Genomic DNA, 16,754 nt, shown 5'->3' on the forward strand with positions numbered 1-16,754 from the left:
GCTGTTAAACTTTTCAATTCTAAATAATAAAAAAATTACAAATATTTCTGTATTTTGTATGGCAACAGTGGAGTTGTAATATGTTGCTTATTATGTTACAACTGAAATGGTTAGTTTAAGTTTACACTTCTTTGTCATTGAATTGCCTGAGGTTTTTTAATATTAATTTTTTGGTTATTTTTACTTCTATTTTGTAGGAAAGTCGAAGATCAGTTGGTGATTTGCGGATTCGGGGTAGAACAGCTAGTACGGAACATTTATCAGGACAGTTGTTTTGACAGCTGGCTAATTTAGAAATGATTTTAATGTTGTAAATGATATTTACCTCGGTCCACCGCCGACTGATGAAATCGGTTGGGTTACGATGTGCACGTTCTGACCATCATCACGCCATTCTGAAAAACCAGGACCCGCACATAACGCAGGAATTAGCAATTCGTTCCTGTTTTACTGCAGTGTGCATGGTTTGCCGTTTTCACATCCATGTTTGTGGGCCACTTCGTGTCTTTCATGACTTGCTTTGTTGACATTGCACTGTTCGAAAGGGGAAAGCATAATAGGAGCTGAGCAGTGCACATCATACTTTTATCATTTCCAGCAACCGTTTGGACATGGCGCTTTGTCATCACGCTGTGTAAAAAAACATTGTTATGCAATGTGGCTTTGATGTTTATGCTGTTTTTCAACATTGGTGGATAAGTAACATTTGTTTTTTTCTAGAATTGCTATCAGACTTTTATAAGTAATACTACTTCAGTCTTTTGTTATTTAAGATTAGAAAACCTACTTGTAAGACAAGTTATACACCAATGTCATAATACAGATTAACTATTTCTGCTCAGTGTTTGGTTATATTGAAAGCAGAAAGAGGTAACATCTAAAGTTTATGTGATAAAAGGTATCAGTTTGAGAGTTTAATTTTACTTGAAAAAGATAATTTTTAAAAAGAATTATTTCGGGGCTTTAATATTTAATTACACAAAAACTTTAGCATGGTCGCAAAAATGCTGTTCCAGCCGTGCACATTGATCAGATGTTTATGGGGTTTATTTTATGTTCAGGGGTGGCTGATACAAAAAATAATCAAACTGATTGATAGATATTCTGAATACGTTGTTTTTTTTTAATTTTTTTTTTTTTTTTTTTTTTTTTTTAATAATTATTTGCTTGAAATCGGGTCTTTGTGAGCAATCATGTTTGAGGATTGCAGTACACACTGTTAAATGCAACATTTCTCTATCAGTTTTCGAAAATTTTCGAGAGAGGTGTTTGTTATTAAGAGTGTTATCTTAGACTTCTGTATACTGTAACTTGTCTTGGTGCTGTTGAAGGAAAATCAAACCAGATTGCTCACATAGCCTGGGATTGTATTATGCTAGCTAAATTGACCTCCCAAAAAAAACCCTCAAAAAAGACAAGAAAAACCCCCAAACCACAATACAAATTGCATTTATGTTTCATTAATCTAGTTATTATCAAATACTTCCCAGTAATAATGTGGAGACAAAAATACTGGTGTGGGAATGTTGCTTTTAAAAAATATACATATATAAAATAACTGGATTTTTTTTTTTTAAATAATTGTATTCAGCATTTCTCTGTTTAAAGTTTAAAATGGTTTTAATATTGAAAGATTGAAATTATGACAATTTATAGCATAAAAGTGCTATAGGTTTTGGTGTTTTTGTTTTTGTATATTTTCATACAAAATTAGGATGAAATTTAAATATATTAATGATATATGATTTTTAACTGGTTGTAGGAAGAAGCTGTATGTGTATAATGCATTTAATGGAAAATTTCAGATGTACCAACATTTTCTATGATCTTTAATTATACTAAACTGTAAACATATCTATACATACATACACATGTATATTATTTAATACTGTTATGAATAGGTTGAAATGCTGAGCAAATTCTTGCAAGATCTGTTACTCTTACCCAGTCCCAACCCTTAGTTCTAGTTACTTGTAGTAATATATATATATATATAATGTAAATATCCCTCTTTACATAACTAATAAAAAATATCTGCACAAATGACCATCCTAAACTGAAATTATCTTATTAAAATGTCAATATCATCATCATCATTTTAAGCATGACGTGTGTACAGCTGTAGTTGGGTAGAGTATTTGGGGTTTCTAGTGGTGGTTGCTATGGTGCTCTATCTATTCATGTTGTTGACTCGTAGGTAGGAAAAATTCTCGTGGAACTATGGAGTGTGCTGTATTAATCATTTTCACTCACACTTTATTGCAGTTGGAAATCATATCTTGATTTAGAGGTTTAAAAAAAAAAAAATGTTTAAAAAATATTGCCAAATTTTACTTTTTGAGGTGATAATTGTGTATTTAGGATCATAATGTATTTTAGAGGTTGTTTTTTTAAATCGCCCATTGTTCAGCACAATTCCCCAAACTAAAAATAATGTTACATTTCACTCCAAATTTATAAGTGACATTTTACCAATTTGAATGTAAAAGTGTTTACTTTGAAGATGAAGAAAAAATATGTTTTGTGTGAAACATCCCAAATGGGCATTACAAACTTTTAGAGGTAAAAACCCTTTTAGTGGACTAATCTTTTACATAGTGTTTGAATAGTAAGATGTTTTGGCACACCGGAATGTGTAAAGTATTTTTCAGAGATTTGAATTTGGCCAAAAAAGTAATTTAGTGAACAGGTTGTAATAACATTTGTCCATGTATTGCTAGCTTTCACTTTGTCCTAGAAATAAAAAATATATAGTTTATATCTTTTTCTGGATAACTTATTAAAACTTAATAATCATAATCGAATATCAGTGTAACACAAAACCAATTTAATATGGTTAATAGAGAGGTGCTTCTGTGATTGCTAATTTTAAATGTTATTTATATCTTGTATTAATGGAAGTCTTAACCATCTAGCAATTAGTATATTGATAATGACTTGTCATTATACCCACAAATTAGATGGCCATAGATAAACATGTGCATGTATATTACAAAGAAATCTATATATTACTGAAACATTTTGTTTTGCATTTGTCAGCATAGCAGCTTTTAGAACAAAAATATACACATTGCATTTAGAAATAGAAAATGCTTCGTCGGGGTGTATAAAGTTGTGAAATGGTGAACAATTACTATTTTATGCCTTCTCAGGAATGGATGCTGCTTCGTGTTGAAGTTTGGATCTTCCAGTTTTAGTGAAAGAAATAATTGTCGTGAGAAGTGTTTTGGTGTAAGAAAGAAGGGCCCAAATTTACGAAGTTTTTTTTTTTAATGCAGAAGGTTTAAGCATTGTAAATGTATGAAGATAAAAACGGGCATTATAAATTTAGCCTCCTCTTTCTTTTCAAGAGAGGTGTTAAAAGTAACAACTGTTATATTGAATGAATACTTGTTCTGTAAGAGGCTATATATGTGAAAATGATTTCTGTATGCAGTTTATCAGCATGCCTGCAAATGTTTAGAAAGATGGTCAACCCGACAAGGATTTAGTATGATCACTAGTCATTATTTTTTACAGTATGTTTGAAATTGATAGAATAACCTACAAGATAATCAGTCTTGGTGCAATTTTTTTTAATAGGAGGAGGCATTAATAATGGTGTCCTACAGATTTTGGTAGATCTATTGTTTACAGACATGCAAATGATTTTACTTTTATTAGGAAATATCACATTGGTTGGGAAGGGGAGGGATTTGGTCATCTTTCTTTGCAGGTCTCATCAGAATCGGTTTAAAACACCATGTTATATGTCTTGCAAAACCTCTAGATAAAAATGCAAATGTTGTGTTGCTTCAGTAAAAAAAAAAACCTGTAGTTAGTGTACTTTGTATTGTTCATCAAGCTGTTCGATTTTATGTAACTGTCTAGAATGCAAGATGAAGAATGTATATTATGTTGCCTGTTCACCATGTAAATTTTAAAAGCAAGCCAGTAGGCTACAGACATTGTGTGAGTGAATTGAATCATGTAAGCTGCCATACATCGTTGGGTTTATGCTTCATGTTTATTTGAACTGAGCAGTGTTTGTCAGTTTATGACAATTTACTGTACAGTTGCTTTACTTCAATACTGATAATTTATTAAAGCAAATGATATAAATGGATGGCTTTGTGTTGTGTAATAGCTCATCTTGTTAGTCCCCATCTGGTCCAATCGGAGGGGACTATAAGTTTTGTTTCCATCCTTCTGTCTTTCATATAGTTTTTCAGACCTTTTTTTTTCTCTCATGTGCCTTATATGAAGGGTCCTAGGGAATAACCTGCGATGTTGTCACACGTTTGGTAGTTTGATATCTTTTAATTTTAAAGTTTACAACTGCAATATGAAATATTTATAACAAGGATGTTTTACCAACAGTGCTTAATGGCCTACCATAAGGTGGGTTTTTTTTTTTGTGTATTGGTTTTTTATTTTGTGTCATTGTGACCTTGGCATACACAACCTTCATAATACTATCTATTTGGACATCATAGGTTATTTCCGTTGACATTTTGTGTATTGCTTTGCCGTACAGGAACATGGTTCGACTTTCACGAAGATTTACTCATTTTTGGCAGAATTAAGGTCCTTAAACTTAGGACGAGAAATGTTTTTAGGGCCTGGTAGGGGACATGTATTGCTTTACTGGTACTCTTAGAATGCTCGTTTAAATAGATTTAGGTCTAAGCAAAATAATGGGGCGGATCTAAACAAGTCGGCAGCATTCCAGTCGAGTTGATTTTTGTCCTGTTCAATCTGTGCTTCCATAAGCTTTATTGATTGGTCAAACAGAAGATTTGTGATACGGTCGCTACATGTGTAGCTTCAGTTTTAGCAATAAAAATAAATTTGGAAGCGACAATAAAAACCAAATTTAAATTACGAAACTACATTTTATTTCTGGAGTAGAATGGGAGAGTGATCCACTTACCCAGCACAGATGTTGGAATATAAACAACTAGTGTATAGCATCACTAGTAAACAAGACATTAAATACGATAATATAGAAAACAACAACACGTTGGAGAAACACTTGGTGGGATGGCTGTACGTACATTGTATACAATGCCAAACTTGTCATACACGGAAACAAACTAAAATGCAGCTATATTCAATAGAAACTGGATAAAAACTATACAGCATTTGTAAACAAGACAATAACAATGTAGAACAACAAATGGTCAACCGTTGAGAAATAATATTGGTTTGCCAGGCTGACCTGTGGAAACTAGGTCAAATATTGTTGTACACCTACACTGGTGCTAAATAAAACAACGTTAAAAAGCAGCTAAAACAGCAGATGACTAGTCACCACTGATCCATGCACAATGAACATAACACAAACCTACAAGAACAGAGAAGCACTTGGCAAGAGACCGTCACAATATAAACACTGTATACAATGTACATATGTCGCATATTTCATTTCAGAAGTACAGGAAATCTAAAAAAGAAAAAAACCCTTCTAAAATGAACAAATGAACAAAACTAAAGAAAAACAAAAAACAACATGATATGGAACAAATGAGAATATTTCAAAACGGCTGCCACAAGTTTTGTCTGTCAAGTCACTGTAAAGCTGAAAGTGGTCGGACTTTACGACCATTCACAGAACAGATCTATGGAAGGATTACGCATCCTCCGCGTTTTCTTCATCTTGCTCCTCCTCCTCCTCTTCTGGTTCATCGTCGTCGTCATCGTCACACTCCCCATCACCCTCCCCGTGAAACCGCTTCAGATCCTCCTCGTCATCTTCATCACCAAACAGCTCGTCAAATCTCTCGATGCAAGAAAAGTTCTGTAAGTGTTCGTCTGTGAGATCCTCGTTTCCCGGCCGTATTACCAGCGTGCTTCGAATCCCTGCCTCTACTGCAGCACTAGCCTCTGTCAATCATATAGCATACATGTAAGTTAATGTTGGGTACAACTATAGTAAGATTATTTATTATTAATAGGTGATTTTGGTCTAGGCCTCCCTATATTTAACACATACCCGTAATTAATTTTTGAAAAAGATGACGGAACCAAAAGAATAACATTATTTCTATTATGGCTATCAGAAAGATAGAAAAGTAATACGAAGATCAGTAAGAAAGAAGGACAGAAGAGAGGAGCAAACCATTTAGATGATGAATGCTTAATTATTCTCAAAATGCTATTTATAAAGAATATTTGAACCGATTAAAACAGAGAAATATTTTCTTTAACCCTAAGGTTTGAGTCATCGAATAATAAAGAGTATGGCAGTTAACATTACAATAACTGGGTAAATGGGTATTATGAGCTACATTGTTCAATGGACAAAATCTTTTTAAAAAAATCAGCGTCTTCATTTGGGTGACCACAAGTACCAAGAAGGGTTGTTACAAATTTATGACCATAACTGGTACCCAAACAAAGTTGCTTCTCTCACCTTCATAGAAATAACACGGTACTGTGGGATCTTGTTTATTTGTATTTTAAATCTGTTTTTGAAATGAAGAAGCATTTCTAACATCTAACAATATATTTCCATAATTTTACTGCAGAAGGAAACTGAGCACCCCTATGCTCAGTGGGTAAAGCCACACACACCAAATTTCACTCTCTTCACAGGTGCAATTATGGTGTGTCTCCCGAATGTATATCCTGAATGGGAGCCGTTACATGGTTCCATGTACCCTGGTCTCAGGGTGATATCGAGATGGTTCAACTGACAACAAGCATGAAGCATAGCTCCATCAAGTAGTTCCATACCGAAATGGAAATACTGCAGCGTCACCATTTATCTCATCATCATTTGTGTATGTATGGGATATCCTCTCTAGGTTAATTTTTTTGTTAAGTCTTATTTATGTGAAATTTAACATTAAAACAAAGGGAGATAACTCATTGGACTATTCAACATTTTATAGAGTGGCTATAACTGACAGCTGCCATCGACCAAAGTGTTCTTCTGCTTGCACAACACTTAAACAAAAGACAAGTTACAGTGCAGACTCGATACTCTCAAAAAGCATATGTACTTAGTTTTAATGTGAATACTGAATTAAAACCCACCTTCTGGAGTATCTGTGAGAAACAAGATTTCATCTGGTTCGTTTCCGATTTCTGTGGTTATGGTTTTGTAGCTACTGCTTTCTGTTTTACCGCCTACTGTGGTATCGTAGTAACCAGAAAATACCTAAAATAAACAATATGATGTTTTTACCAGGTATATGACTTTTTAGTTTTTCACTTCTTTTTGGGGGGTTGCATAAAATATTTTCACACATAAGGCAAAATTTAATCTGAAAGCAGAAATTCTAAAAAAAAGGGGGGACAGGATATGCATATTTACCATACAAAAGAAACTTAACTGCAACATTGGACTCTTTTTTTTTCACTAGCCGTTGTGCATGGCAATAGTAGTTATTTGCATGCCCAACATTGAATATCAATAGCCAAGGGAGCGGGGCTACCATAATCTAGAAGCCCTGCATAGAGCACTAGCCAAAGTTTCTGTGATGCCTTCCAACTTTCTCAAACATTTGTTGAACACTGTAATATCCTTACATCTGTTAGATCTCCATCCGACGTGTGTGCAAAGAAAAGTTTCTGAGCTTCAACGCTGCCAGAAGAAAACACATAAAGCTGTAGTCCTTCATCAAAAAGCTGTCGTAGCACCGGGGCAACATCTTCAAACAACCTACAAATACACAATTCATTACTGTGAAAACTTGGTGTCCATGCATTAAATTATGTATTACACATACCAGTCGTCAATGAATAGTTCAATATCATGCTAAAATCAATATGAACTCATTTTAGCCTTAATCAGGGCCCGAACTGGTACTGGTATTTGGTACCTATGGCAATTTTAAAATGTTTTTACTGCAGGCAAAAGGTTTATCTACGGCAATTTTGAGCATCCGTACACTGATTTTGAAAAACATTTTTATTCAGAGGCAAAAAAACTGCCATCGTTAAAATATTTGCCTGTTCAATATTGTGCTAAAACCAATATAAACTAATTTTTAACCATAATCAGGGCCCGAATTAAGAATATTTTAGCCTACGACAAGTTTGAAATGTTTTTGCTCACCTTAAGAAAGTAACATTTGAAACAAATATAAAAACCAAAAAGAATTCTTTCAAGTGACAGCAATATCTTTCATCCAGTGGTGAAAAATTGCCATTGGTAATGTCCCTAACCTACAGCAATTCATAATGCAACTGCGGCAATTGCCATCGGTGACATCATTAAGTTCAAGCTGTGTATAATTAGTTCTATGTATTGTTCTACATTTTAAAAAATATATCTATTAATCCACAGTAATAAGTTTTGAATAAAATGTGACTTGCCATGAAGGTAATCATTTTTCTTTGAAGTAAAATATTAAATTATATTAATGTGTTTTGTTTACGATTTCATTTTTCATTCCATCCACTTTGATCCTCACAAAATCAGTTCAGTAATCTCAAATAAATAAAAAATGTTGCAAATTGAAAATTTCCAAAAACGTTTAGGCTAACATTTAATTCTAAATTTGTTTTAATAACTGGATCTTTTGATTATTAACTGTTATGTCTGCATTTATATTTATATTTTGTCGATCCTGTGTTTAGTGGCCCACTGACTGGAGGGATGTAAAGATGCAAGATACTGACTCTGCTGAGACTCCGCCGTTCTTGTACGCCTCCTTGAAGATGTGACCCTGTAGCTGTTTGAGTTCCGTCGACTTCCTGTCCTGCTTCATCTGCCATTTGACGTTCTCACACACACCCTTAACAATCTCATCCTTACTGCCGTCGCCATTGGGAATCTCTACAACTCCTTCTGTGTTGGCTTCTTTATCTTTCTTAGACTACAACAATAAATAAAAATGCATCAGCTAAACAATAAATTCTTATCATTGTTAAGTCCACAAAAATAAAATCAAACAGGGCTCTGCCCGCTCAACTCCTAAGATTATGCATTGCCCCCTCCCCCTCCACTTCCCTAGTTGAATTCTAATCTTCGCAGGATAAACTTCCTAAGTCATTATTTATTTACTGGTATATATGTTCTTAGTCTTTTGGTTTTAAAATAATAAACAGAAAAGTAGTAAACTAAAGTTCATCCCCCATCACCAAAGATGTTTTTAGGGGTTATTAATTATACACTTTCTGAAAACAATACTACCCACCCCCGCCCATGTACAACTCCCTTAAATACTTACCAGCTCTCGCAATGCTGCAATGTCTTTTTGCAACTCTGTGTCATCGTAATGTTTCATGACATAGCTTTCCAAATTATCAAGGACATATTTAAAGAGTGTATCCTGAAAAATAACAGATTTAATTCATAATTTCATAGAAAGAAAAGGAATATTTGTTTAACAACACCTCAGCACATCTAAAAATATAGTTATGGTATTGTATCATATTCTATCGAAACTGTTGATGATATCGAAGCCAATGCTATGTTATCGTGTAACTTAAACTACAGCTGTTTCATGTTTAATAAACAATTATTTTGACACTCTCTCTATCGAAAAGTAACAAGGGATCCTATATGCATGTATAATATATGCATTTTCTCATATATATATATATATATAGACAGTATATATAGCCTCTGATGCAGCAGCTGTGGGGCACTAGTTTGGATGCAGAAAAAATCTGGATCCATTAAGGGCAATCGACACTACAACTCAATAAACCATGGGCAAGCTAAAGTTTGCTTTTGTTTAATGACACCACAAGAGCATATTGATTTATTAATCAATGGCTATTGGATGTCAAACATTTGTTAATTTTAATTCAATCTTTGAGAAAACATCTGCTACCATCCCACAGAAAGTATAGCCTTTGATATACCACCGACGGGGATCGATCCTACACCGATCATGCATCAGGCGAGCATTTTACCACAGGGCCAAGTCCCCCCACTTGGACAACCACTCCACCTACATAATGTGAGATACCTACAATGATGGGAATCAGATGAAATATTTTCATCTATCAAATGTTTGAACCAAAAGATTTTATTTTTAGTAACAGTAACCTTCACCTTTGAAGCAGACGAAATGTGAACTTCATGATATCATGAAGATATTCATATGCATGAAGTTTCATGAAAAATAGTCAGTAGAACAGTGACATAATTTTTAGTGACAATGTCCTTGACCTTTTATATAGAGAAGCATAATACACTCAAGATTTCATCATGTTCCTGTGACATTTCATAAAAATCAATGAGAAATGAAGTTGGTAGAGATAATTTCCATTTTTATAAGTGACCTTGACCTTTGACACAGAAAAGGCAAATTTTACGTTGGTATAGTGGTGACATAATTTCTATTTTACTAACTGTAACCTTGACTTTTGAAGCAGAGAGGCAAAATGCAAACTTGTTTTAGGTATCACAATCATATTGGTGTATGTAATGTTTCATGAAAATCAGACGAGTGGTGACACCATGCGTCACATACGGGCAAAGCACTATACTGGGGATAATTAAAATTAGTTATGGATCAACATACAAATACATGTACTACAGTACTACAGTACTACATAACCAAGTTTAATGCACAGTCATCAGATGCACTGCCCCTCCTCCCCCCCCCCCCCCCCCCCCCCCAGTTGAAGGAAATGTTTCATTTAAAGACGAACTCAACACATTTTATTTACAGTTATATGGCATCACCTCAGTTGAAAGGCAAATTAATATATATATATAGCTAGTAACTCCTTTGCCGGCATCTTCTAAATCCTAGTTATTATTTAATATGGTCTGAGGTGTAAGGCCATGCAGCTCCAAAGCCCTCTTGACCCCCCCCCCCCCCCACCACCACCACCACTGTTAATCACCAGCTAATGGCAATGCACCACAACTCCACTTAATAAAGTCACATAAAATTAAATTAAAAGAAATGTTTTAATGATGCACTCAACGGTTTAAAAGGTGCCAATCTCTGTCCCCTTCTGATCCTAATGTGTACACACAATTTTAGAAACACTCAGTGATCAGAGACTGATTTAGACATAGCAGACAGCATGTTACACTGATCTACCACAGTGCCACATTGACCAGCTGGATTTCCAAGGGTTAGGGTGAGGTTTATTAGTGTGCGTGTCTGGGGAATATCTGCTATGTACTGCAAATCAATTGAAAAGAAAAAGTCATAATGAAAAAAAATAACCTTTTAAAATATACAAAGCCACCACTCGAAGTTATTGCCTGCACTTCATTTCACCCAGCTAAAGTGAAACGTCAAAAATTTATCTTATGAAGTGGGGCAGGACGTAGCCCAGTAGTAAAGCGCTCGCTTGATGTGTGGTCGGTCTAGGATCAATCCCAATCGGCGAGTCCATCAAGCTATTTCTTGCTCTAGCCAGTGCACGAATGGTATTATCAAAGTCTGTGGTATGACATGTGTTATCTTGTCTGTGGGATGGTGCATATAAAAGATCCCTTGCTGCATTAGGAAAAATGTTGCAGGTTTTCTCCGATGACGGAGTCAGAATTACCAAACTTTTGACATCCAATAGTTGATGTTTAATTAATTAATGTGCTCTAGTGGTGTCGTTAAACAAAACAAACTATCTTATGAGGTGTACCCCATCAGCGGTACAGGATGTAGCGTGGTCGGGATCGGGGAGGGTGTGTGTGTGTGTGCGTGTCCCAATACGAACCTAGCAGACTCCTTTATTTATATAATCCTTGGACACCTATAGAATACATAAGATTAAGTTCGATAACCTAATATCGCCTGTAAAATACTGATTTAGCCTTAGCAGAGGAGGGGTTGTCCGCAATCATCGACCCACCCCCATCCCCAACCCTAACCCTGCGTCCCTGACATTGACAGTGTAATATCCCAGACTCCAAAAGTAGACCTCTGGCTCGTCGAAGTCTGACGTTGATATACGAAGGCCATTGATCATACAGCCTAATGTTGAAATAAGCAAATGGCTGTTATTAATAATCGACCTCATCACCTCGGTAACCTAACGTCAATAGCATTGCTATCATTACTCCCCCACCCACCCGATTCCGTCCCGTACACCGATCCATCGCAATTCCGTTAATACCCAGTATCTACGTTGCGTACTACTTTTTCAATCTCATGCGGAATAAGCGTTACGTCTGGCTGGAAGAGATATCACGTGACCTACAGCCGGGCGGTTCCCGCTTTCCTTTGAACTCCCGACCGGCATGTGATCATTGTAGTTTTCAGTGTTGATTGTACAAATTAAACAGAGAGCACTTGTACGTTTTACATTGCCTGTCGTTTGATGCTATTTTTATTTCATGTTATTAAATATATTTATTTAATAAACAATGTATTATATTACAATACATTATTACTATGAGAAACAGTTGACGTGTACGAACTTAATGGGTTTTAATTTAAAAAAACTAATAAAAACAAAACAAAACAAAAAAACCATTCGTACAAGGCCACCACCCATCAAGTTCATATGCAGAATGTATTTACGCTATATAGTAATAACAATAATTTTTCGAGAGCTTAAGCAGTGTAGTAGGCCTAATCATGACGAGTTTAAAAAACAACAACATTACATTAGCGGCACAGTTCAAACGTCAAGTTTACAAATATTATAAACAATATGAAGTTTCGTCGAGCGTTCAGCATATTTCGAATAAAAGCTTATAAGAAATCAATAACATGTTACAACTATTGCTTGGTTATTATCGTTATATGAAAATGGTGTTGTTGAGTTCACACATAAATACTAGGCTACCACTAGTAAACAAGTCTTAGGACCATTGTAAGTCATCTAGTAGCCGCTTCCTCTTTGGCGTTTTACGTCCATCGACCACCAATTCCTTTATCTACCCGTCTTTAAAGAAACTCATTAACATCATCAGTATGTGTACCATTCCATCAAAACGTAGGAACTCGCTGGGAACAACCCTTTTCACAAATATTGGCGCAATTAGTAACATACCAACATGTAGTGATGGCTCTCAGAAGAGGCCGCTACACACTGCATAGCATGATAAAGTGTCATCGTTTTACCTTCACGAACGAAATTGGCGTTACCGTCCCCTCGATATCGAGCAACAACGCTTTTACACCTCCAAGAAGGGTTTCTGCCTCTTCTAAACCTCGTTTTTGCTGCGCCATATCTTCTGTGATGAAGCCGTTGAGGAACAAGGAACAAAGAAGCGTGTGCAAGCCTTCCCTTGCTTTGGACAGGTGCGTTACAGACTCTGACCTCAATACTAGCTGGCTAGATACTATTCCCCTACTCAGTAGCCTTGAATGTACTGTTACGCGCGTCTATTGAGATACCGGGTAACAGGTTTAAATAAACTGTCATGAATTTGCGTTATCGCAAATTACAGGGAAACAAGTTAACCAATTAACGGGAAGTTGAGTGGTCGAAATAAAATACACGGCTTAATGGTTTTCATTTCACACCTTGGACAAAATATCTACATGATGTGTGGATAGGTTTGAAAACATGTATATTACATGGAATACACGTTTCATTAGTGAGCCATACATTGTGGTACGGTCAGTCTTTCTCATGAAAAAGTCGTCTGCTATGAACACTCTCCCCCCCCCCCCCCTTCTATTTATGGGTTTGTTTGGGGTTGGGATTTTTTGTTTGGTTTTTGTTGTTGTTGTTGTTGTTGTTTTCAATGCAATTATTTTGGAGCTATTAACCCGACAGACAAATCAGGGGATAGATTATCCCTAATAATTAGTAAAATGTCAGGGTCATCTGGGTAAATCGTTGATTTCTAATCTAGCGACCAAATTTAATGAGTAGAATTTTCTTTATTAATTATATTAATTTGAGATGCGCATCAAAATTTTAAAGGCCCACTATTTAATTTTTGGATGTAAATTTCAAAATGATCCCCTTAATTTTGTTCTGTCCCGGAGCAAGTCACTGGCTATCCAGAGACAGGCCCCGGGACGGACATGCTCGAAACATTAGTGGAATATGAGCATGTTAAAATTATTCGCACTCGCACGCGCATGACATCCATTTTTTCTTCTTCTTCCTTTTTTTTTGTGCTGTGCCGTTACTGGCGTTAGAGGGGCGGCAAAGTGCTCGCCTGAAGCGCGCTCGGTCTAGGATTGATCCCCATCGGTGGGTCCATTGGGTTAATTATTTCCAGCCAGTGCACCACGACTGGTATATCAAAGTCCGTGGTATGTTCAGTCCTACCTGTGGGGTGGTGTATATAAAATATCCCAAGCTACTAATGGGTTTCCTCTCTAAGACTGTCAAAATTACCAATCATCAATAGCCGATGATTAATAAACCAACGTGATCTTGTAGTGTTGTTAAACAAATTTATCTTTTGAGAGTTCCGCAATACTAGGATCAGACTTCCAACTGACAGCACAAAGTTGGCCAACTTTCTGCTCTCACGACTACTACGACTGTCCAGTTGCTAATCTGAGCGCTCTTACAACTCGATTTTCGTCGTATACAGTTGAGCGCACCCGTCATAAGATGTCAGTTTGGGAAATTACAACGCAATTTCTTTTTCTACTAGTACACTAGTAGGCCTATATTACATTATCTAGGGGTATTTTTTATGGGTATATAGTCGAAGGTATAACATTTTAAGCTCGTCCCATATTAGCGCTGCCGGCATCAATTCAGCAGTGAGTTTTGTTTTTGTTCGACACCACTAGAGCATATTGATTTATTAATCATAGTCTATTGGATATCGAACATTTGGTATTTTTGACATAATAGAGGAAACCCGCTACATTTTTCCATTTTAGCAAGGGATCTTTTATATGCACATTCTCATAGACAGGATAGCGCATACCTTGACCTTTGATTTACCAGTTGTGGTGCACTGGTTGGAACAAGAAATATCCCAATGGTCTCACCAACGGGGATCGACTCTTGACAGACTGTGCATCAAACGAGCGCTTTACCACGTCAGGCGCGGATCTAGATCCAAAACCCGTTGTAGGTTTTGAAAATAGAATTTAAAGGTCCTTGACAGGTGCATGGACGAGATAACTTTGCATTTTTGTGTATTCTGTAATATATATTGTTTCACCAAAAATAGGTGGGGCGGGTCCCTTGGGCCCCCGCCTGAATCCGCGCCTGTACGTCCCGCACTTAAATGTCGGCTGTAAAACGTCAGTAAAGCTGTATCCTTTACCGGCCGCGTGCGATGCGAGCGATTAATTTTGAAATCGTTGATTTCAATCGCCGTATCCTAACCGCACGCGTACAGACAGATACGGTTTGCGTTTAGGCATTTACACCAAACGCGTGGATGGTCGAATGTGATTTGCAGACGCTCTCATTGAAACCAATGTATTTCGATTTTGTTCTATACGACCTTTTACACTTCAAAGCAAAAAAGTTAATAATGTTGACGGTAAATCGCCATTATGCAACTTTAGGATAGCCTCCCACGTATGATCTTTGCATAATTAACTCGAAAATATCAAGTGTATTGCGCCTTCACGGGGCGAAAACAATGGTTCTTTCGTTTCTGGTAATTCTAACGTAGTTCACTGTACTTGATGTGCTTCAATCCTTCGACCCATGCACTTCAGTCGAGCTAAACGACGGTTTTTCTAAAAATCACTGGCTTCAAACAGAATACAGAACAATTTAAGTCATCATGGTGGTTTTCTCCTGCCCTTCTCCCCACCCTGACCCCTTCACTAGAAGTATATAGTATTTCAGGGTGTTTTTGTTTTTATCAAATTGACAACAGAGAATTGTTGATGGGCATGGTGCCCCATGGGTGTACATTTAACCTTTATATTGTCGGGTTTTTTAACTTTGGGAGATTTCAATTATTTCACGAGGATACGATACATATTATTACATATTTATATTTATATTGCATTATACGCACTCTACAATGCCCCAAGGGTGAAATGAACTGAACTGTAACTGGTGTAGGCCCAATCTATACAATACGTCAATAACTTGTCATGTCATGTCACACGCACAATCAATATTCCTCTTCGTCGGCTGTAAATGAGCTCAAAAGGTCTAGACTTGTCATGTTATATCATGTAACATCTTCTTGTACACGTCGTAGACAAAATAATATTCTGGACTGACCAGCCACTTTTTTAAAGTGCATACTTTGAATCTCTATCAAGTGACTGTTCAAACATAGGTTCGACCGTATATGAAACATATCTTCGGTTATTCCATTATTAAAGGGACATTCCTGAGTTTGCTGCATTTTAAGATGTTCCCGACTAATACAATAGTTCTACGATTAAACTTACATATTAAATATATTTTCTGGTTTAGAATATAGTGTCTGTATATTCAATGTGTTTCTGGTCGTCTTAATATTTGTAAAAAGCCCAAACTGGATTTTGTCTTCAAATAATTTCGTACGTACGAAAAAATTATATTTTTGGAAATAAAATGAAATTTAACCTAGTACAAATATTAGAACGGTCAGAAACACGTTAAATATACAGCCACTAATATTTTATGTTGAAAAATATATTTTATATGTAAATACAATCGTTAAAAAGTCTGTTAGTTGATAGTAGTAACCAGGCCTGTTGCGCCCCATGACCTACTTTCCGTGACCTTAACCTTGATGACGTCACGGCCTGTGCCGTGACCTCGTCCTACTGGCCTGACCTACTTAGACTGGCCTTGACCTTGATGACGTCACGGACTACTGTGCCGTGTGCAACGTCCTACTGACCCGGCCCTGACCTACTTAGACCGGCCCCTGACCTACTTAGACTGGCACGAAAGAGTATAAAAAGGCTAGATACGGTTTAATTGTCATTCGCTCGCCGAAAACGATCAGATCTACGTTCAATCCA

The 16,754-nt window shown here is 36.3% G+C and overlaps 2 protein-coding genes across 10 annotated transcripts in view; one reads left to right on the plus strand and one right to left on the minus strand.

The window, feature by feature from the left end:
- LOC121371741 (kinesin light chain-like) overlaps positions 1-4,101 on the plus strand; it is a 68,192-nt gene extending 64,091 nt beyond the window's left edge. For all 8 annotated transcript variants that reach the window (XM_041497852.1, XM_041497855.1, XM_041497851.1 and 5 more), the window contains one exon: positions 198-4,101. In XM_041497852.1, coding sequence (XP_041353786.1) covers positions 198-278 — 81 coding nt within the window. In that variant the 3' untranslated portion in view covers positions 279-4,101. The remainder of the gene's footprint in view (positions 1-197) is intronic.
- Positions 4,102-4,854: 753 nt separating this feature from the next.
- On the minus strand, positions 4,855-13,166 carry LOC121371743 (enolase-phosphatase E1-like). Of its 2 annotated transcripts, none has more exons than XM_041497857.1 (6): positions 12,972-13,166; positions 9,162-9,263; positions 8,611-8,807; positions 7,516-7,648; positions 7,021-7,144; positions 4,855-5,865 (listed from the first exon to the last, which is right to left on the minus strand). In XM_041497857.1, exons 1-6 carry the CDS (start codon positions 13,077-13,079, stop codon positions 5,612-5,614), a joined length of 918 nt encoding a protein of 305 aa, XP_041353791.1. In that variant the 5' UTR covers positions 13,080-13,166; the 3' UTR covers positions 4,855-5,611. The 2 variants fall into 2 exon arrangements, with proteins under 2 accessions (XP_041353791.1, XP_041353792.1); XM_041497858.1 differs by lacking the exon at positions 12,972-13,166 and adding an exon at positions 11,975-12,016.
- Positions 13,167-16,754: the final 3,588 nt, after the last annotated feature.

Source organism: Gigantopelta aegis, chromosome 4 (genome assembly GCF_016097555.1).
Source record: "Gigantopelta aegis isolate Gae_Host chromosome 4, Gae_host_genome, whole genome shotgun sequence".
Lineage (NCBI taxonomy): Eukaryota > Metazoa > Mollusca > Gastropoda > Neomphalida > Peltospiridae > Gigantopelta > Gigantopelta aegis.